At 29.7% G+C, this 23,152-nt stretch overlaps 1 protein-coding gene across 14 annotated transcripts in view; it reads right to left on the bottom strand.

The window, feature by feature from the left end:
- The window catches only part of Ufd4 (ubiquitin fusion-degradation 4-like), a 280,366-nt gene that overhangs the window by 30,027 nt on the left and 227,187 nt on the right, over positions 1–23,152 (bottom strand). For 7 of the 14 annotated variants that reach the window (XM_075368433.1, XM_075368443.1, XM_075368442.1 and 4 more), the window contains 6 exons: positions 15,482–15,660; positions 11,759–11,911; positions 9,159–9,491; positions 6,541–6,671; positions 1,358–1,602; positions 58–265 (listed from right to left, as the gene is read on the bottom strand). In XM_075368433.1, the coding sequence (XP_075224548.1) occupies positions 58–265; positions 1,358–1,602; positions 6,541–6,671; positions 9,159–9,491; positions 11,759–11,911; positions 15,482–15,660 (1,249 nt within the window). The remainder of the gene's footprint in view (positions 1–57; positions 266–1,357; positions 1,603–6,540; positions 6,672–9,158; positions 9,492–11,758; positions 11,912–15,481; positions 15,661–23,152) is intronic. The other 7 variants (XM_075368434.1, XM_075368444.1, XM_075368446.1 and 4 more) reach the window with 3 other exon arrangements.

Raw genomic sequence — 23,152 nt, 5'->3', positions numbered from 1 at the left:
AATTAATTAATCAGAAGCTGTAGATCAACAGTTATAAAAAATAAAATGATTACTAACCTGGATGCACCAAATGCAGTACAACTAAAATATAAATGTCTAGTTTCAAATGGAAAGAGGAATGGACAAGAATGATTGAGTTCTTCACACCAGGCTGGTAAAGCGGCTGAACTTAACACAAGCGGATCTTGAATCTGTTGCAACAATTTGTTTGTAATCTTCTTACTGGTGAACTCTTCAGTTGATAGTTGACCTTCTGATTCGTTTTCTTAAAAATAAACAATGAAGATATTTAATCATACTCATTTAACATAATAAACTACTAAATTTATAAAATGAAGTCAAAAGATCTATATAAAAACCCTAACATAATGTAAGATAAAATGTATGCACACAGAAAACTGGAGTTCAGGGAAAGAAGAAAGAGCTCATAGACAACAGGTAGCTTCTAGGGTTGATAAAGGTTGGTTGGAGTTTTGGGGAAAAGTATGGGGTTTTTAGAAAAAAAAAAATTGAGCTCAGAAAGAAGTATTCTGAGAGCACATTTTAACAGAGGTGTGAAAAATTTAAATATAAGCTGGAGAGTATATGTAGAGATATGATTAACTAACAGAATTATTACATTGTTACAGAAAAAAGACCACTGTAGGCTACACTTAGTACATATAATTTAAAAACTGGAGAGGCTCTGCCAGCTTTTCATAAAAGTCTTAATGGCTAATGATATTAAAAGTTGGAGGAGCAAATCAATGTGACCAACATCCTATTAGTTCAACATCTCAAGCATTGAAAAAAGTTACACAATGGCTAGAGATGGAGGAGGATGTACTAGATGAAGACCGTTTGGTTAAAAAAAAAAACACAGGTACAAGAGAGTATTTTGGTAAGTGAATAAATCTAGAAGGGAGGGAGAAGAATAAAACTAACAACACGGAATCTTGAGAAACATTTCATACAGTCTAGTGAAGTAGAATAAAATATTCTAATTTTTAGGGAAAACAGGTTTGAAGAATTGAGAGGGAAGAATTATTTTCAGTCTTAACTAGAAGAACCATAAAGCTTAAGAAATTTATGAAAAAAGAAGAGTCATTCTATACTATATTACTTTTGTGTTTAACTTGTACAAAGGAGCAATAAAGCAATGAAGAATTAGAGAGCAGAGCAATAATCCAAAAAAAGAGAATAGGATAACCAGAAACAACAATTTTAAAAATGTGCGGCTATAGAAGGATATAGAACATGATTTATAAGAAGCCATTACTGTTTAAGATATAAAAATATTACTTAAGAATTACTTTATTATAATTAAATTATTAAATCAATAATTATAAATTAATAACAAAATTAAAATATTACATACCATAATTAAGTTCTTCGGGTTGAATGCTGGTGGTTATGACAAATAAATGCCTTAACAATTGTAATACATCCTCTACTGTACATGACAATGAAGGGAGAGGAGTGGGAGTGGCAGGAGAAAGAACACTACCTCCGCTACAAGTGCTGGCTGAATGTCCTCTAGAAAAGAGAGTCACAACCGGTGTAGTCTCACCTCCATCTTGACTTCTTGGCTCTCCACTTTCTTTTACTTCTCTGTAGATTATTCTACAAAAAAGAAAAAATGAACTCTGATACATGTAAAATATAATTTACTTTTTTAGGAGAGTGGAGGTAATTTACAGTGTTCATGAACTTCTAGGCAAATATATGATCTAGACTTAGTTTGAACACTTATACATATTTCTACTTTGATTATTTTTTCAGTAGGTCTATGTGTATGCATCACCATATCTCTTGGACATGTTGTAAAGCAGCTCTGGAGTTGTTTGAAAGGCACACTGATAAGCAATTCTTCATTTGCTGTGTATCAACACAGACAGGTCTTGGATTAACCAAGACCTGTCATTGCAGAGGTGACCTCTACAATGGGGCTGGAGATGCTATGAACCATGGACGATCAAGCGGTCTGGAATTTGTTCAATCAGAAAATTGCACACTTCTTCTTGCTGTATATAGACACATTCCATGATAAATTTCTCTTTAAGTTGAGATATAACAATCTTTCCAACAATTTCAAATAATAACTATTCTTCATGTGCTCTTTAAAAAAATATGGTCCAAAGAAGTATTACAATGTCATTTCTCTCCATATAAGGATGTTTAGTATATTCCTTTTGAGGATTCTCATTAATTTAGAAACCGAATTCCTAGCTCATTAGTTGTGATAAATTGCATTCATTCAGAAAACAAATTTTTGTGTATGGACTATATTTAGAAATCGTGTTAATAAAGCACATCATATTACTATTCCATGGTTCCATTAGAGAATTCATTCACAAAGATTGGCTGAAATGGTTTCATATTTAAGTCATTTTTAGCATGATAATGCATTGTTGACTACCTATATATTAAGTTCGGTTGCTCATTTATAAATGCATTTAATTGGAAATGTTCAATGTAATCACTGACAGTGACACAAGTTTGCACTCTTTTGTCTAGCACAAGTAGACATCTCTTCTCTCATATCATACTAACTAATAATTTAATATACATGAAGATATTGGTATAAAATAAACTGAATGAAACAGCAGACTGGCAATTTACATAATGTATGATTACATTCAAATGCTACAACAAATAAAAAAATTCCTTTCAGCTCACCAGAAGGCAGAAAGGTAGATTTCACTAGTGTTAAGAAGAGAATAAAAAAATATTTCCACATTAAAGTTAAGAAAAACTTCAAATTTACTCAATACGACAATGGTTGCATATGAAATAAGTTTCACATGTTTAGCATACAAGCTCCATCTTCTTACAATTCCAGTAACATTTTGATCATCCCTTGCCGTAAGGGTTGGTCATATCAAAATTATTTCAGACAAAAGTTTAGGTGATGTTTAGAAAACTAATGACTACTTTACACCAATTCGATACTGTGCCTATTAAGAGAGGTATGACTTTATTTTGTCTTTGAAACCCCATTTTTCTACCCCTTGGGCCAATGGTTGGCGATATCAAAAAAATTTACTTAGATAAGTTTTAAGCCATTATCCAAAGAATAGTAAGAACTTTAAACAAATTCCATACTTAATATGAAAATTATAGCAATATTTTGTTTTTTCGAAAAAGCTCTCCCCCATTTCCACTCCATGATTCCATTTTGCCCATTAACAAATTCAACCGAGATTTTAGGTTGTTATATTTTATATATCAATTTGAAAGTGATTGGCGTAAAGTTACGGCAGTTATCGTGTCTACAAGTTTATATATACATAAATGTATAAACTTTTGAAGTAATGGTGGTTTTGGGGTTTGGTGGATGTAAAATGGGAAGATATGTCAAAATTTTCCAGAAGTCAAATCATAGTACCCTTTACAATAGATAGCTTTCTTATGAAATCTACCTAACAGTTTACACAAAAAAATATTGTATTATATTTTGTGAGTAAGAATATTTGTAAATATTTAGATAAATAATTTATTTTTATTTATTACTGAAAAGCAAAATTTGCTGATCTCTTTGCAGAAAAGCAGCATCTCAGCCTTTCATCCAGTGCCCTAGGTTCAAATCCTGGACAGGCATCTCTTTTCATATGCTAAAAAATTCCATTTCCATATCCCTACAAGCTTTTTTTTAAGCTTCTGTGGTGAATTAATTTATCAAGCAAAAAAAAACTTATTAATCTTGATTTCAGTATATCTTTTTGCTTAGTAACAGTGTGTTTTTCCTGCAGTTATTTGATTTATGCTAACTTTCCTTTGCCATAAAAAGCTTTAATATAAAGCAAAAGAAAGTAAATTATTTAAAATGTTCCAACACTTGACTCATGCAGGATGGATAGATCCTGCACGACAGGATTTTTATATGACAATAAAAATTATTATTGTCATAATTATATAATTTTTTTACGTAGTCTTTTTAATAGTTTTAGAAATCGCCTTTTAAATTAAGTTGTTGATATTCTTTCAATATTATTATTACAACATTTTATTTATTTATGGTAATAATATCATTAAATATTTATATATTCCAGTTTATCTTTTTTTTTATATATATATTGGATTTTTGATTTCATCCTCTGTAAGGTAAACATTTATTTAAATTAATTTTTTATTACAATGGCAATATTCTTTATTCATAATTTTTATTTTAAAATAGCATATTTATTTATACTGTCAATTATATTTACTAAATTATATACTGTTATTTTAATCTAATACGTGCGTCATGTTAATTGATGTAACCATTATTGGTTACAGCTGATCTGCCACAAGTCACTCCTTTCTTTCATTTTCCTATTTAGCCTCTGGTAATTACCATTCAGGTATTACTTCAGAGGATGAATGGAGATGACATGTACGAGTGTAAATGAAGTATAGTCTTGTACAGTCTCAGTTCGACCATTCCTGAGATGTGTGGTTAATTGAAACCCAACCACCAAAGAACACTGGTATCCATGATCTAGTATTCAAATCCATATAAAAGTAACTTGCCTTTACTAGGAATTGAACGCTGAAACTCTTTACTTCCAAATCAGCTGATTTGGGAAGGCGCGTTCACCACTAGACCAACCCAATGGGTTACAGGTTACTCCAAACTGACATAACCTTCTTTAAAATAATAAGCATTTAATGCCAAGTTTTCTAGAGAAAATTTAGATTGTAGTGGTTTCCCATTGCATTCACATTTTAAAAACAAAATCATCCAATCCTTTAGCAGTAAAGTTCAAGGCACTTTATTAATTACTAGCTCCCTGTCACAGCTTTGCCCGCGCAATATGGTTACTTGCGTTTCCCATCTTACTATTTTATGTTTCTTGGTAAAGTAACCAGAGGCAGGTGCAGCCTGTTATACATACACTAACAATGGCAGTGGCTGTGTTAGTTGAGCCAAAGCACCACTATATACCTTTGCACCTCTTAAAAAAAACCGAAAATGGTTTTTAAATATTTATCTGAAGAAAATTTGCAAGCACAAATCTACTGAATGTTTCATTCATATAGCTGGATTAGGAAAATTTACAATCATTGTTCAAGAATTTTTTTACTTTTCTTAATCACCTTTCAAGGTTGAATTTCAAAAATCTAGAAATTGCTTTATTGACATTAAGATTATACTCACCAGAAATCAAGTTGATTGCTTCATTTGTTATCAGGAAATGAAAAAATAAGAGGGTTTCAAAAAAAAATTAAAAATCCATTTTATCCCTTGAAAATTGAAATTTCAAAGAATCTAAAATTTGGTTTTCAAATATTCGTAATCCATTCAGTTCAAACCCATCTCAGAGTGATAGACACTCACAATTCATTAAAGTTTGTGCTTCAACCAGCAAATCTTCACTACTACATATATTTATTTTTTGAAATGAAGTATATCTAAACACCTTCTAAGTAATGCCAAGAAACATGGGTTAAAATCTGATTGTGATTGATTCTGTAGTTTTTTGTTTACCCCAACAAACCAACATCTTCTTTATGTATAAGTATAGATTACTATATTAAATGTAAATTTAATTCTAATATTATGTAATATTATTCATTCAAATGATTTATTAAATCATTCAATTTAACAGTTCACAGTTCATCAATTCAATTCATTAAAGTTTGTCCTTCAACTGAGAAATCTCCACTACGCATATATATATTTTTTTTCAAAATTTTTTGATGAAATATATCTAAAAATCTTTTCAGTTATTTCCAAGAAACATGGGTAAAAATTTTGAAGCAATAGATCGAGTATCCGGAAAAAAACCCTCTTCCTCTTTATATATTAGTACAGATAAGTTAGCAACAAAAATCATCAATTTTTAAAGTAGTACATAATTAAAAATCTATGTGATGTACAGAAAGCAGTGTGGTAATAAGAAACGAATAATAGAAAAAAACTTCAATGTTGAGTATAAAAAAAAATTAATAGATCAAATTCTTCAAACTTCAATCCTTGTGAAGGGCAGCAAAGAAAATATATATCATTATACTAGATATACAAAAAAAAAAAAAAAAAAATATCAGGGTCTTAATTTGAATATCTCTTAGATGAGGTGTAAAGTAAAGATTTAAGGTAAAATCAAAGGGGAAAACTACAGTTTTAGTTTTGCACACGACAGCCTGCTAATCTGAATGCATGTTAATCTGTATTTACAGTTTAACATGCATTATGTAGAAAGTTTAATTATGATCCTTCAAGTCACTAATAACATTCATCAATGGCATAACTAGTTTGAAACAAGAAATATCTGTGTTAAGAGAAAATTACAGGACAACAGAGGGTATGTGAAGAAAATGTTGAACGTGTCAGGGAGTTTTTCCTGCATAGTCCTAAAAAAAAAACTTACAAAAAGACCATCTGTGAAGTAATGATGCCAGTGTGAAATGTTTTAAGGGTATGCTTACATATGCATCCATACCATGTACAGCTGTTACTGTCTTTGAAGCCTATCAATTACATTATGCATGCTGACTTCATGAAGTCAGCACATACTGTGTGGTGTGTAAGCCGAGAGAAAAAACATAATTTCAAATGGCCACAGCACATTGACTTACGTGTAAGTCGGCTCCCATATACGTCTTAATTTTTCTTGTCGACTTCCAAGATCAGCCATCTGTATAAGTTCTTGTACAGCATGGAATATAGTCCATTTTGGATCTGATAATTCTATTTCCACATCTTGTACCTTTGAAAGAAATTATGATTAATAAGGAACAAAAAAGTAGGTAAGTTTATTACCATAAACAAATAATATATAAAAAAACATGCATGAACTGAAATAAGAAATATTAATACATAGCTGGAGATATGTGCACACTACACTCATGAATCATATCGATAGTTTATTTTCTTACTTTAAGTTTGCTTATAATTTAAATCGCTAATAATAAAAATAATAAATAGATCACTGTATTAAAAAGAAATGGAAAAATTCAGATTCAATGATTAACAAATGGCTGGTATTTTTTTTTAAGTTGTAAGTAAAAAGGAACAACTTTTTGTTTAATGCCAACTAGCGATCTTGTTACTTGGTTTTGAAACAGTATCAGAGGGTTTGAGATTATTTTTCTATAATATCATAAGTATTCAGCGCATTGGATCTACTGGGAGTTATGCATGAGCAATGTATAAGCAGTGAACAATTTTTTGTTTTTAATTGATCTTTTTCAGGTTAGTCAGTTTTATCATTATGTTTATTATTTTACGGCCCACTAATTGGGGTGTTTGACCTGATATCAAAAACTTATATTATTGTTTTTGAGGAAGATGAATGATAAATAGGAAATAATGACATTAAATAAAGGTATAAGTTATTTAGGTGAACATAAATAATAGCTGATTTCAGAAATAATAGTGGAAACTGACAAACAATGATACTGATAATTTAATTACTCTTTTCAGATCAGTTTGATATATCAAACAGCTGAATTTTTAATTACTCCAATGATAGGCCTAATGCTTTTCTAATGGATGTTTTGTTTCAAGCACAAGGTACATTATGTGATCTTTATTAAAATGAATACATGTGAGCATATGTTTTATCCCTCTCAAAACCACAGGTTCCTTATTTGATTTTAAATGTTGGAGGGGAGGGCTGATATGAAGATAGAAAAAGTGCTACAATCTGATACCTTGGCCTGTGCCATTTTGGACAACAGTTTCTTTCTCAATTTTATTTTTAGACATTCTTTGATCAAAATATTTGCAATTCAAACTTTTCACTCTAAAGTGCCAAAATAATCTGGTTTTACTACAGAAAGAATGTTACTTTAGTAGATTGTGTTCACAATGGTATGCATCAGTCTTTTATTATCAAAATAAATTTATGCTTGACTATATAAGAGGTGAGTACCATGCAGTTCTACTGCAAAAGATAAGGAGAATTTCAAATTATATTAAATAATAAATGGAAGTCAAGTAAAGAAAAACAGTATTAAAGAGGTCATGGCTTTTAAAAATTTATTTTTATCTTTTTTAAATTTAGCTGAAATTTTTTATAAAAATAAAACCTGTAATTAAAAAAAATACCCAGTACAAAAATGAGGTATGGGGGGTGGTTTTGAAAAGAAAGTCATGAGCGCTGCAGTAGGCCGAATACAAACTAGAATGGTTGAATGTACTCGTTGCCAGATACCATTTCAGTTGCAATGAAGCCTTGGTCTATAGTGCATCGCATGTTTGTTTATAACGTCTTTATTGAAATGGGTCGTTTTGTAGAGCTAAAACAGCAAGAATTTGAAACCATTTTAGTGTTGGTTGTCATGGTTGCGTTCTACGAGATACCATTATGAAGTAGGTGAGAAATTTTCAAATGACAGGATCTATGAGACCAGGGACTGCACGGGGAGATGACCGAACTGTACAGACCTCAAGTGATGGAAGCCAGCCCTTGTCGTTTGGTGGTGCATCATGTCTGTGCTCTTGGAATGTCAGACAGGTCAGTTTGGGGAATCTTACACTTTGACCTCCATTTCCATCCCTACAAGATAATGGTTGTTCAGGGACTGCAGCAAAAGGACTTCATATCAGACGACATCAATTTGCAGAAACAATGTTGGAATTGCTGCCAGACTGCATATGTGTGTGTGTATATATATATATATATATATATATATATACGCATTCTTATATATCTATATACATTCTTTTTGTGTGTTTTTATATATATACACACACACAAAGAATGTAACAAATTGTCACAACATATTCTACTGGTAAAAGATTACACACGATTTACAGGCCTTTGGTGAAATTAAGCCAGATTGTAATTCTTAGGATCCAAATTAAGGGTAAAGTTAGTGGTTTTATTGGTTGTTTTAGATAAATCTGTGGCAGAAAAACACACTACTTCATGTTTGGCATAAAATAATTTTGTTAAATGGACAATACAAAAACGTTTTGAACCAAACTTGTAGAGAATTGGATTCTTAGTAAACTGATGTGTATAAAGTCCACAGAATATAAATACAAACATAAGAATTTTGAAGTTTATTCAAAACAAAACATATCAAAATATGGCAGATTTTAAGTATTAAATGAGACAAAATTTTCAATATTACAAAACAAAAGAATTATAAATTTTAGAAACATACAGATTTTACAAAAACTATATACATATAATTAATTGTTTAACAATTATATTAAGATATGATAGTAAAATAACACAACTTACCCCAGGTATATTAGGCCCTCTCAAGATTAACTGTAGTCTGGGTTGTGGTAGTATCTCATTTTCAGAAGACATACCCACACTAGATTCTTCTCCACCAGGAGCAGGTATTTCCAGATCTGTAGTCTGGTTTACGTTAGTTCTACCAGGCCGGGGATCAAATGCAGGAATAAGAGCTGAGAATTGCCGCTTTAATACAAATTCATCATCCCAAGATCGTCTTTTACCACTACCACCACCAGATTCAACTCCCACACCTCCACCTGTAACACCACCACTACTGCCACTGCCAACAACACCTCCACCTCCGTTGCGTGATTCATAACCTTCTTCCTCCTAAAACAAATAAAATTTTATGAATAATTTATTAATACTTCTGATCAAGCGGCTTAAATAACGTCACAAATATAAATATTAGTTAAACAACTTAAATCTGCTGTTCCAATATCACCTGAGAAATTACCTTTACCTTAAAATATGAAAACAATATTTAGATGGAACCTCAGAATCATAACTGGTTGTTTAAAAGAAAAAAATTTGTAAAAGTTACCAACAGTATAGTTACATCAGTAGCTTATAGGTCTTAATAATACATGATCAGTTTTTAGTTCATGGAAAAGATAAATAGAAGAGTATTAAAAAAAAATCCTGTACACATCCTTTTAGTTATTTCTTGTAGGTAATAATAACATTGTAACATTACTTGTAAATGCAATAAATGTTTTTTACCATAAAAACATTTTGATTAATTTAAACATTTTATATGGTAGAATAACAAACTTAATAATGAATGGAATATTAAAAATTAAAAAAAAAAAAAAAACAAATTAAGTCACCTCAAAAAATGACCAATGGTCACTGCATGGCATTTAACAATACAAACCGAAGAGGTCATAAATAACTTATTAATATAGCATATGATAGAGAAACCTTATCTTTCTTCATTTATATTCCCCCCTCACTTTTTATCTGATTGGCCAAGTTCATTTTAACATTTGAGATGTCACTTATGGGACTAATTGATTACAAGAGCGCGTGAATAAACAAAACATTTCTTATTAATTAACTCATAATCAGTTGAAATCACTTGATGCTGATTATCTGTAAGAGAACTGATGAATTAATACTGATTGGCAGTTAATAACAGGAAACAACCATCAACATGTCCGGAGAACATTTTACATAAATCATTAGTTGTTGGCAAATATTTGTAATAAGATTTTCTACACATTGGTCAAGATTCCTTTTTAACATAATGTAAGTGCATAATATTCATAATTTCCCCTGTAAATTTTTGTTCTTGAACCTTCTATAAAATAAAAAACATTTTCAAACAGAAATTAAATAGAGAATTTGAATCTTACAAAACTGCCATTTCTTTGACAACTATAATTAATGCTTACAGGTAAATATATTGTAAAACAAATGTTATAATTTATCATAATACATTCCAAGGTATGATTATTTTATGCTGACTGCATGTTGCATATAACTGCCAAACTTCTTGATTCTTGAAGATGATTGGAAAGATATTATGGAATGATATTCAACTCAGGGAAATTTTCTGAGTTGAACTTTTGTTTAATGAAATTAATTTTACAACTGTGCAAATTATTTTGTTAGTAGTTTGTTATACACTGCATAGATGGCTGGTAAAAATCTTTTTTTTTCTGGTAAATTCTAGGTAGAACAATAAAATTTTTCAAATTTTCATCTAAGAGGTCTGTTTCCAGATTGTATTATTTTTTAAACAGACAACAGAAATATGAAGGTTAATTTGAATTAATTAAGGCAGATTAAGGCGGATTAAAAGTGCACATTTAAATCTTTAATGAGGAAAGAAACAAGATTATTGATTCATATTTAGGAATGTCTGAATCATTCACATTGCTGATATGTAATTTTACAACTACATTTACACTATATCAGTTACGTCTTCAGCATATAACTAATAATGGAGATAATACTAAAAATAAACTCATACACTGATATTCGATAGAAATTTTCCTACAACATAAATTATTAACACAACTTTCGTAATGAAAAAATAAAATCTTATATGTTTAATTTGTGAGCAGTACAACAATAAATAAATCTGTTAATTACACAAATGGGCAGGAACTGTGCTGCTCCACAGATAAGAAAATCGAATGCCCAGAGATTACTGCAGAACATTTTTTTCTGAACTGACTGACTGGAAGATGTGGATTTTATCAAATTTCAATAGAGAATGTTCGAACAGAATATAATTCAAAGTGTGGTAAAAAACAGCTGGATGACCTAAACATGTTACATTTGATTTTCAATTTTAGCATTCTAGAGTGCTAAAATTAGTTTTGAGAATGGAAGTACTCTGAAAACATGTCAGCTATGAATGTTATTGTGACAATGCTAGCAAGAGCAGAAACACTCAAATCATGATAATCCTAGAAGAAATATAAAATGTTGTGAAAATTAAAAAAAATAGTACATTTATACAACATACATTATAAAGATGGCTTTCTTTTATGAGATTAGTTTTATATAAATATTATTTTGTTTACAATAGAAGAAATATTATACAATACATTTAAGTAATTAGTAAAATAATTGGTCAGATGTACCATAAATGAAAGTAAATTTCTGCTAACCATGACCTCCTCATATTCATCATCATCTTCATTTTCATCATCATCATTGTCATCATCATCAGGCATTTCATCATCATCTTCTAGTTCTGCTAGCAACGTCGGTGCTCTACAACTTTCCAAGAAATCCTAAAAATAAAAAAAATCTTTATAGAAAAAATATTAAATGCATGTGCTTTAATAATGTATATGATTATACATTCAGAATAGTTAATTTCTTACATTAAACGGACATATTAACATTTTTTTATATTTGTAATTTTTTTTTTTAGATGTAATGTAAGATTTCCTGTAAACCTTATTTTAACAACTGGCAAATATCATACAATTTAGTATATAAAATAAGTAGGGAGCAGTTACGGTTGTCGTTAGAAGGTAGGTAGATAAAAAGAAATTATCTTCAATCTCTTCTTAGACCCAAAATTCACATTAACACATCAGCAAATATGAATTTAAGGCCAATGCAATCTTTGGTTGGTCAACTACAAACTATAGTAAATCCATTTTCTTTAACTGTCTTAAGAATTAAATTATAAATAAATTAGAATTAAATATTTACTCTTCCATTTTCATTTACTAACATTCTCAAATCCATTAACATTTTCAACCTCTTTACAACTGTTCTCAATTTACTGAAGTTGTGGTGTTCCCCAGGGCTCAGAGTTAAACATAACAATATGGAACATCGCTTATGATGAAGTCCCATTCGTTTTGCTTGCCAAAAGAGCAGTTCTGACAGTTAGCTCTCAACTTGGCTCTGATCATGATGGCCAAGTTGGAGCGGGTTGTGATGGACACTCTGAATAAGGTGGTAAGTATCATAATTTCTGCCGGCAGTTTTTGTCTGAGAAGACCAAAGTGATTGTGGTCTCAGGTAGGCAGAGAGCTCATCCAATTTGGGGGTCAGAAACAAGGTTGTCCGCTGGTCCTCCTCAGTGAAATATCTTGGAGAATGGATAGACAAAACACCACATTCCTAAGGCACATGACAAATGTGTCTCAGAAAGCTGAAAAAAATGGCAGCCATCATAGGTTTGATAAATACCTATATTGAGGGAAGGGGGTCCCTGTACATTAATGCAGAGGGTTTTGTCACAGGTGGTGATCTTAAAAATACAAGGGACTGTAGTCCACCGAGTTGTAGTAATGGGGACATGCAGACCTGATATGCAGTACAACCTTAAAACTGGACAAACCAGACCATAGTCCTGATCCACAGTCCAAAACCATTGGAAAAGCTGTACTCTCTGACTGTACTAATAGTTTAATGGCAAAAAGGAGTAAATGCATTTGATTCTTTTTTTAATAGAGACAATGTTCACTTTCCACAGTCAGATTCTATGGTGTACAAAGCAAATTACACGTATGATTGAATGTCACCTGTACTTTGATGGATTTAGTGTAATTACCCAGACTACAATCAAGCTGGTTAATAACTGATAGTCAGCTCAGTAAAAGAAGGCAGTGGGAAACTACTTCACTATTCATTTTTTATATGCTGGGGATGGGATGATTATCACAATGGTATGCCATTTTCAGAATTGGTTTTATTTCATTATCAGGTTTTTTTCGTAATCAAGTGGGCTTTTTGATTATTGCAATTGTGATAGTTTTAGAAAAAAAATTTTTTTTAATTTAAAGTTAAATAAAGCTTAAAGTGTGATATAATGACATTTCTGAAGGTATAAAATGCATAGCTACTAGGATTCAAACTCTAAACCTGGTAAACCTGCAAATTTTAAAAAGTAAATAAAAATGTAGGCTCTGGCTAGTTTTAATAAGATTTAAAAAAAAAATATTTGAATTCACCTAAATTGAAATAACCATCTGATAAAATAAATTTATAATTTGGTATAAAACAAAGTTACAGATAAATGATTACATCTATCATAGGTAAGACTGAACAAAACCCTTACAACCTGATACTTCTAAAACATTTGGATATCTCAGGAGTAGAATTGTGGGAATCTGTAGGTGTGAAATAAACTAAAATGCCAATGCCTGATATCACATATAATAAACCTGTTTCATTCATTATCTTATAGATAAGTTAAAAATGCTAGGTGCATGCTGTTGGGATACTTCAATTTCTAGTGACCATAGCTGTCAATGTTATAAAAAATGATTAAGAAAATTATTTTATATTGGAAAGTGAATAAAAATTATTCATGTACTTTGCATGACCACCTCAAGTACTTAAATATTCATCAGTTTTTGTAATGAGATTTAGTTTGATAAATTACATCTTTTGTTCATTTATTATAATTACTTTCAATATTTATTAGATTATAAAAATAATTTCACTAATATTTTGAAAACTATTCATTTAAATCTTTTTTTTCAAATCATTAGTAGAAGCTGGACATTCTCAGGCCAGCTTCTTCTATTATATTTAATTTCAGGTAAAGAACCTACTTTAGTGAGTAAAGATTAAATTTTTTACTTCAAATAAAAGGTCTGTTCGGAAAATAACATTTTTAATTACGCACCAATGGAGATATTTAGTGATGTGTGGTTGGCAGCACTAACCTTCTTTGTAGCCACATGTTCTAGGATTATTGATATCTCGTTTAGTTTTTGTGTTATTATTATTCTAGTGCAACATGTGTTAGTAACAATTTTTGTAATGTGCGATTTTCAGAAGCAATGATAATGTAAAATTTTGTGTGTAACTGGGGAAAACTCTCACAATAACAGTTCAGCTTTTGAAACAAGCTTACAGAGATGATGCTCTGGGTTGTATGCAATGTTATGAATTGTTTTAACCATATGAGCGGTTGTCAGTCAATTAAAGATGAACCTTGACCAGGAAGTCCTGATGACAACCATGTTCAGAAAATTAATGATCTGGTGTGTGCAAATTGCTGATTGACTGTCAGAACTTGCAGAAGAGGTTATCATCTAAATTAGATCACACCTCAACATTTTGACTGAAAAATTAACTTGCACTGAGTTGCAGCAAAGTTTGTTCTTCGTTTGATGACCAAATAGCAGAAAGAACATTGAGTGGATGTTTGTCGGCAACTTCCTGAAAAGCAAGTGATAATAAAACATTCATGCAACCATAACGGGAGACAAAAGCTGGGTTTACGGCTATGTCATTGAGATCAAAGTTCAATCATCACAATGGATTGGCAAAGGATCTCCAAGCCCCAAGAAAGCACGTCAGTCTCGATCCTATGTCAATGTGATACTCTCTGTTTTTTCGATTTTAATGGAATTATGCATTTTAAATTCTTGCCTCAAGGTGAAACAAACAGTGAGCCGTGCATATTATCAAGGCCTTTTTTACAGTAATGTGAAGAAATTTGCAAAGAGACTAGAGTGGTGAAGGAATCACGAGTTCCTTCACTATGACAATGTGCCTGCACAATCAACTTTATCAATTCATCAGTTTTGTGTCAAAAATCAGATTGTCTAACAATCAGACTGGGTCATACAGGAGGGGGATCTAGTAACTGCATAACAGCATATTATTAAAATTTCTGTTCAATGGCTATATCTAAATCTTTACATCATTTCAATATTTACAGATATGGCATTACAGAAAAAACTACTAACAGTTTATTTGAAACTCATAAAACTATTTGGTAAATTCATAAACTGAGCAGAGAACTACATATCTTTTTTTGTTTCTGGATTGTATTTTACTAATAATGTGTCCAACACTTGCCCGTGTGTATGTACATATTCACGTACAATTACCTCCAAGCTGACTTGTTCGCTATCACTAGAAGTAGAAGTTAAGCTCATTGTTAAAGCCTGACTGAGACACTGCGGTCCAGCACCGGCAGTAGTAGATATTCCACAAGATCCTGTACCAGTAGGGCCACTTGTAGTCAAACTTGGGTAACTTTGAGCAGTACTGAGCAGACCACCTGTTAAATAATAAAAAAAACTGATCAAAAGAAACATGATTTCACAGGTATGAAAAAAAAATTATGTTATAAATCTAACCTGGCTTGTAAATTTAAATAATTTATCCAAGACCACTCATGACCATTTATTCACTGTGTTGCACATTTTTTGGTGGCTTATATATATATATATATATATATATTTTTAATTACACAGTTACTTTAAAATAACTTATCTTTAAAATAACATATATTTTTACAATGAGTAACATTTTCTTTGGATTTTCCTTTTATGAACCATAAGTTTAACCTATGGTGCCAAAAAAAAAAATATAGCGAAAGAAGAGCGGATTAAAGAAAAGTGTTCAGAAGTGGAAAGAGAAATGAACATTGATAAAATAGACAGAGCATACAGGAAAGTTAAGGAAAATTTTGGGGTACATAAATTAAAATCTAATAATCTGTTAAACAAAGATGGTACACCAATATATAATACGAAAGGTAAAGTCGATAGCTGGATGGAATATATTGAAGAGTTATATGGAGGAAATGAATTAGAAAATGGTGTTATAGAGGAAGAAGAGGAAGTTGAGGAGGATGAAATGGAAGAAACAATACTGAGATCTGAATTTAAGAGAGGATTAAAAGATTTAAATGGCAGAAAGGCTCCTGGAATAGACGGAATATCTGTAGAATTACTGCGCAGTGCAGGTGAGGAAGCGATTGATAGATTATACAAACTGGTGTGTAATATTTATGAAAAAGGGGAAGTTCCGTCTATAACTTTTATATTCCGTCTATATATATATATTTCTATTCCGTCTATAACTTATATAACTATAACACTTTAAAAAAAAGTGTTATAGTAATGATACCAAAGAAAGGAGGGGCAGATAAATGTGAAGAATACAGAACAATTAGTTTAACTAGTCATGAATCAAAAATCTTAACTAGAATTCTATACAGAAGAATTGAGAGGAGAGTGAAAGAAGTGTTAGGAGAAGACCAATTTGGTTTCAGGAAACCAGGGACAAGGGAAGCAATTTTAGGCCTCAGATTAATAGAAGGAAGATTAAAGAAAACCAAACCAACATACTTGGCGTTTATAGACCTGGAAAAGGCATTCGATAACGATGACTGGAATAAAATGTTCAGCATTTAAAAAAAATTAGGGTTCAAATACTGATATAGAAGAACAATTGCTAACATGTACAGGAATCAAACAGCAACAGTAATAATTGAAGAACATAAGAAAGAAGCCGAACTAGCAGTTAATGATGTTAAAGAACAATTTAGATTCGAAGTAACAGTACAAGGTGAAAAGATAATGATGCTACGATTTGCTGATAATATAGTAATTCTAGCTGAGAGTAAAAAGGATTTAGAAGAAACAATGAATGGCATAGATGAAGTCCTACGCAAGAACTATCGCATGAAAATAAACAAAAGTAATGAAATGTATTAGAAATAACAAAGATGGACCACTGAATGTGAAAATAGGAGGAGAATAGATTATGGAGGTAGATTATTTTGTTATTTGGGAAGTAGAATTACTAAAGATGGACAAAGCAGGAGCAATATAAAATGCCGAATAGCACAAGCTAAACGAGCCTTCAGTAAGAAATATAATTTGTTTACATCAAAAATTAATTTAAATGTCAGGAAAAGATTTTTGAAAGTGTATGTTTGGAGTGTCGCTTTATATGGAAGTGAAACTTGGACAATCGGAGTATCTGAGAAGAAAAGATTAGAAATGATTTGAAATTTTGAAATGTGGTGCTATAGGAGAATGTTAAAAATTAGGTGGGTGGATTAAGTGACAAATGAAGAGGTATTGCGGCAAATAGATGAAGAAAGAAGCATTTGGAAAAAATATAGTTAAAAGAAGAGACAGACTTATAGGCCACATACTAAGGCATCCTGGAATAGTCGCTTTGATATTGGAAGGACAGGTAGAAGGAAAAAATTGTGTAGGCAGGCCACGTTTGGAATATGTAAAACAAATTGTTAGGGATGTAGGATGTAGAGGGTATACTGAAATGACGCGAGTAGCACTAGATAGGGAATCTTGGAGAGCTGCATCAAACCAGTCAAATGACTGAAGACAAAAAAAAAAGTTTAACTAAAGTAGCTGTTCTATAAACCTACTATTAAAAATTAGTGTAGAAAATAAATGAACAAGTTAAAGGAGTGAGTACATATGGTTTGTTTGTAATTTATTGGAAAAACTATTATTTAGGTAAGAGATCAGTAAAATATATTTATATAAATTATATTTTGTAATTATTTTATGAGACTCAATAAACATGTGCTTTTATTTAAAATGAGTTTTAATCATTCTACATCAAGTTCCTTCTTAAAAAGAAGATTCAAGTAATAATTAAATTAAAAACAGGTAATATAGCTTTCTTCAAATTTTTAGCATTTTGATAATCTTTAATGATCTTTTTTTGATGAATTTTTCAAAATGATTTTTGATATGATATTGGTGCACTAGGCTTGTGTTTTTGTTCAAGATTTTTATAAAACATTTTGTATTGCTCTACAAACTAATTCAAGCGCTTCTGTGATTTAGGGATTTAACTTTTACACAGTAATACTGGATATAAAAAATGCCACTAGATAAAAAGATTATTTTAATTTTAATGAAAGGTTACCTATATATATATATACACATTTAAAAAAAAATTCAAATAACTCATTAACATATCGACCAATGTCGAATGTTTTGAATTGATTGTCAATTGTCGAATGTTTGTAGAATTAATACAAATTAACATCAAATGAAATACAAAACATTAAATAGATAAGTTAAACATACCATATTAATTCTAACAATTGATTTTTTTCAGGATCCTGCGTCTTTAGTTGTCATTAAATTCTATAATATATAAAAACACATATTTATTAATAATTTTGTTAATTTGTTTTCTTTTTTAAAAATTTTGAAATTTATTACGGATGAAAAGGCAAATTTTGCTGCATTGAAAGCTAGAATGTGTGGAATGATGACATCAATTCAGTACTACACAGCAACATTTGCATATTTGTCCATAATAAATGGACAAATTAAATCTCAACAAATTAAAAAACTGTAAATATATATGTTTTTAATGCAATTAAAGAATTTAATATCAACTGAAGATGCAGGAGCCTGTGAAAATCGATTCTTGGAATTAACATGGTAAGTTTAACTTATTTATTTTCTGTGTTTTGGTAGTTTATATTTCCTTTGATATTAAAGTGTATATCAATATATATAAATAAAGAATGTTTGTCCATTTGTTTTTTATATTTATTCTAATCATGATGAAATTTTTCACACTAACAGTCCAATGGAGTGAAATTTTAATGCACAGATTTGTGATTTTTCATTAATACATTGAAAACAGTGAGGAAATTGAGTAAAGTGGAAGTGTTTTTCTGAAAGAACATAAAATTTCTATAAATTGCATTTTTCCTGACTATGATAGCATTCTTAGTTCAGAAGCTATTAACAATCAAAGTTGAAAATTGGTGCACAACTGCTTTGTTCTTTATCCTCAGAGTTAGTCACCATTTCATCAGCTACCTCCCTGTACCCTTCCACCTGTACATGAGCCCAGCCAGTCTTGTATGACGGTTTATGAAACACAATCGAAAATATTTTTAAATAAATATCACACCATTTACTCATTTATATCATATTAATCTGAAAATTTGTTTGTTACTCAAACAAAAACGCACCAATATTGCCGGTTTATTTTATTTTCTTTCTTTTTTATAGAGAAACAAACAGACTACAAAAAACTGATAACATGCTAATTTTTTTCAAAAAAATGAAGAAATTATGCAATTTTGAAACTCTATCAGTTTGTAAAATGTGTAAATTTCTTTATTTCCTGAGTACTACTGCAATAATTTTGATGAATCGTTTTTCCTTTCTTTCTTTTTTTGTATAGAATATTCTGTTATAAGTATTTGTGCGAAGTTGCAGGTAAGAGCTCATTAAATTATAAAACATAAATAATCAGGACATAATTATCATAAGCTTTTATGAGAATTAACACGCACTTAATGAAAAGGTTTCTTTGCGTGTGTATATTTTATTATAATTTTTTAGTTTAATTAATAACCATTTTTAAGTTTTAATGGTAGTATTTTACCTTTTATTATCATATGATCTTGATCAATCAAGAAAAAAATACTGGTGTTGTAGAATTGCTAGTCAACAATCTAATATGAAAATCTTAACTATTTTAGTAAATATAATAACTCTTCTTTAATATCTAATTTACCTGAATTACAAAGTAACCTCTGCAGAAAATCTGCAATTAATTCTTTCTCTAACATCAACGATTCAAAATAAACCATTAAAAAACCATAACATATTTATAGGCACAATGCTGCAATATATTTGAAATAACAAGCTAATGGTTTTAATGAGTGGTAAATCTTTTATTTAAAAAGAAACCGAACACAAGACTGGTGATCAACTGATATAGTACATATATAATTATTATTGATACAAATATTGATCCACCTAGTACAGCACTACAGAATATTAAATCCCAAATCATAAATAGCCATCACCATATACAATATTTACATAAACATACTGTAGCTCACCCCCCACACCAAAAAGGAATACATGGATCATTTGGTTGGCAAAAGACAATACTGTAAACACAATGATCGACAAACAAGACATTTGCTATTATTAATAAGATTAATTCCTAAATAGGACAATTTGTTTTTGTCCAAAATATTTAATATTATGATCAACAGCAAATAGCAATGTTAAGTGTATTCCAGCAGTAATTTATCATTTTACTACTATTAAGGTAATCAAATAAAGACATCGAATGTATAAATAAATGATAAAGTCAGTAGGTTATTTTTAAGTTTGATTTTAAAAACAAACTATTCAATACTTCTTGTTACTGAACAAACATTTAATAAAACTTTAACTACTACCCAATAATGAAATAATCCCAATTAAATATAAAAACTGTTTATAAGCAAACAAAGTTTAATAATTAAATACAAACAGGAGTTTGTAAGCTGACTTGCCTATACACTATCTCTGACTAATAACCACATATTTTTCCAAGTTAATTGTTAAATAGGCTGTTCTTGCTCAGAATTAAACAATTATATTTACTTTTACACCAGATCATGGAATTTTAACTCAAATTTACCAGGTTGTTATTTAAATGTTTAAGTAAAAAATGTAATTAGTGTTATTACATAATGAAATGGATAAGAGAATATATTTTATTGAAATAACCAAAATTATTCAATTTTTCTCCAAATTAATGTTTTAAGAATTAGTTTTTTCATTCACAAATTATCACATTATCTTGAAGCATTAAATTAACAATTTCCATTATATAAGTAAGGAAAATAAGCAGCCAAGAACTGACCATCAGACCATACTTATGTTATGCTGACTTAAATTAATATTTTCCGTACAGTGTAATGTTTAATATATAATAAAAAAGAATTGGTAGGGGAAAAAACACTGAAATAATTTTTTAATTTTGTTTTTTTCTTACAATTAATTTGTAAGTGTAAGCTCTGATCTTGTGCATGAAAGCCAGATATATGTGTACTAACCTCTACGATGGAGATCAGCAAATTAAATTTCAATTTTTTACGGAAAAAGTAATAAAATAATATTTAATTTATCAGCAGCCAAATGTAAATCAACATTAAATTAGGCAATAAAAAAGAAAAAACCATCACAAACATAGATGTACATTAGTTGGTTAAACCTCATACATAAAAAAAGCTAGTAAAAAAATTCTTTCAAGAGAGCACAAATCAGCAAGATAGACATACATTTGATGAAAATCAAAATAATCTACTGTTAAGCAACTATCAACTGGATCACACATCAGCAGTTTTTTTTAAGTACAGAGTCAGAAAGGTTTGAAGTACAGTCAAACAATTTCTTTTTAATATAAAACTAAGGATAAAAATTAATTTTAAAGTGATATACTGAATAAGTGTTAGTACAAAAAAAAAATATATATATATATATATATATATATTAATATGTATGCTTAAGTGTTATAAATAATATGAATACATTTTCTGCATATTAACAATTAATCAATTTCAAAAATTAAAATTTTAATGATATAAAGAAGAGATTTAATAACTATGATAAGTTTGATTCCATTGTACTGCTTGCAAATTATAAAACTCTTTTATCAACATTAATGCTTAATTGCTAAAAAAACTTTATGAGGCAAAGTAAATATGAATGAGAAAAATAATAATAAAACATACAGAACTACAAATTCTGATAGTATTATCTTGTTCACTTTTTAATATTGCTTAATTATAAACAGTTAATACACAATGCAACTATAACCAGAGCATTTTAGGAGACAATAACCAGACCACAATTCATATAATTTAGAAATAGTCTTGAAGCTTAAGAAAAGAACCCAAATGACCTCCTGTTCACGACTCTATTTTCAAGTGTCAAATATTAATAAAATATTACAAATCAATATTTTGTATCTTTTTTTTACATGAACTGATAACCCTACATTTCTATCATCTGACATTCTGTATTTCTACTAATATTAATTTATATTAATGTATGTTCTGCCTTGTCTAAAATGATTTACATAAATAATAATAAAAGACACAGATTAATGAATTAAAGAAAAAAGAAGATGAAGTTTTATTTGAAAAATCTTTGAAAATTGTTATTTTAATTCTACATATAAAATGACCAATTGGTATCCTAGCCAGCCAACAAGACAAGAATCATATTACACAAACATGATTTATATAAATTAAATAAGTCTGCAAATCAATAAAAAATTTATCTGACATGAGTCTTAATCAAGGATTCAGCTTCTTTTGTGAATTTGAAACTGTAAGTAAAACTGATGAATTACAGAGAATATATTATTATGTTTTTTAACTACCCTTTTAGATTTGTATAATTTAAATTTAAAAGCCACTCCTTTGTATAATTTAAATTTAAAAGCCACTCCTAAAACTAATATGACAAACTTTTACCTTAATTCCTTTTCGTCCCACAACTAATTCTTTCTCAGCATGTTCCTCTTTGTTACTTAGCAAGGTGTACTTAATTTTACTTTTACACATCATTACCAAGCTACAGTAAAAATTATTCTTATTTACAAGAAAGTAAGAATTAAAAAATTACTTTTAAAATGATCTCAACTATCTTAACAGAATTATTAAATAACAAAGCATTGTTTTAATAATTAAATGAGAAAAGTGTCATTAAAATTTGTAAAAAATCCAATGACCTTAAATGATTAAGGAACATTTGATATTTCATCCAAAGCACAATAATACAAATGGTTGTATTTTCAATAATGAGATTTTTTACTAAGGAAATAACGTTATTTTAAATTATATATAACAAGAAAAGGGAAAGATTCATAAAAAAAGGGCGTATACTGAGGAAGCCGAAAAGATTCAGTGAATAACTCTTGGTAAATATAATAAAGGGTTCAAGTTTAACATAATCTTCATATCA

This window comes from Lycorma delicatula, chromosome 6 (assembly GCF_047948215.1).
Source record: "Lycorma delicatula isolate Av1 chromosome 6, ASM4794821v1, whole genome shotgun sequence".
NCBI lineage: Eukaryota > Metazoa > Arthropoda > Insecta > Hemiptera > Fulgoridae > Lycorma > Lycorma delicatula.
The sequence above is the reverse complement of the archived record's forward strand: the minus strand, read 5'-3'. Positions and strand labels throughout refer to the sequence as shown.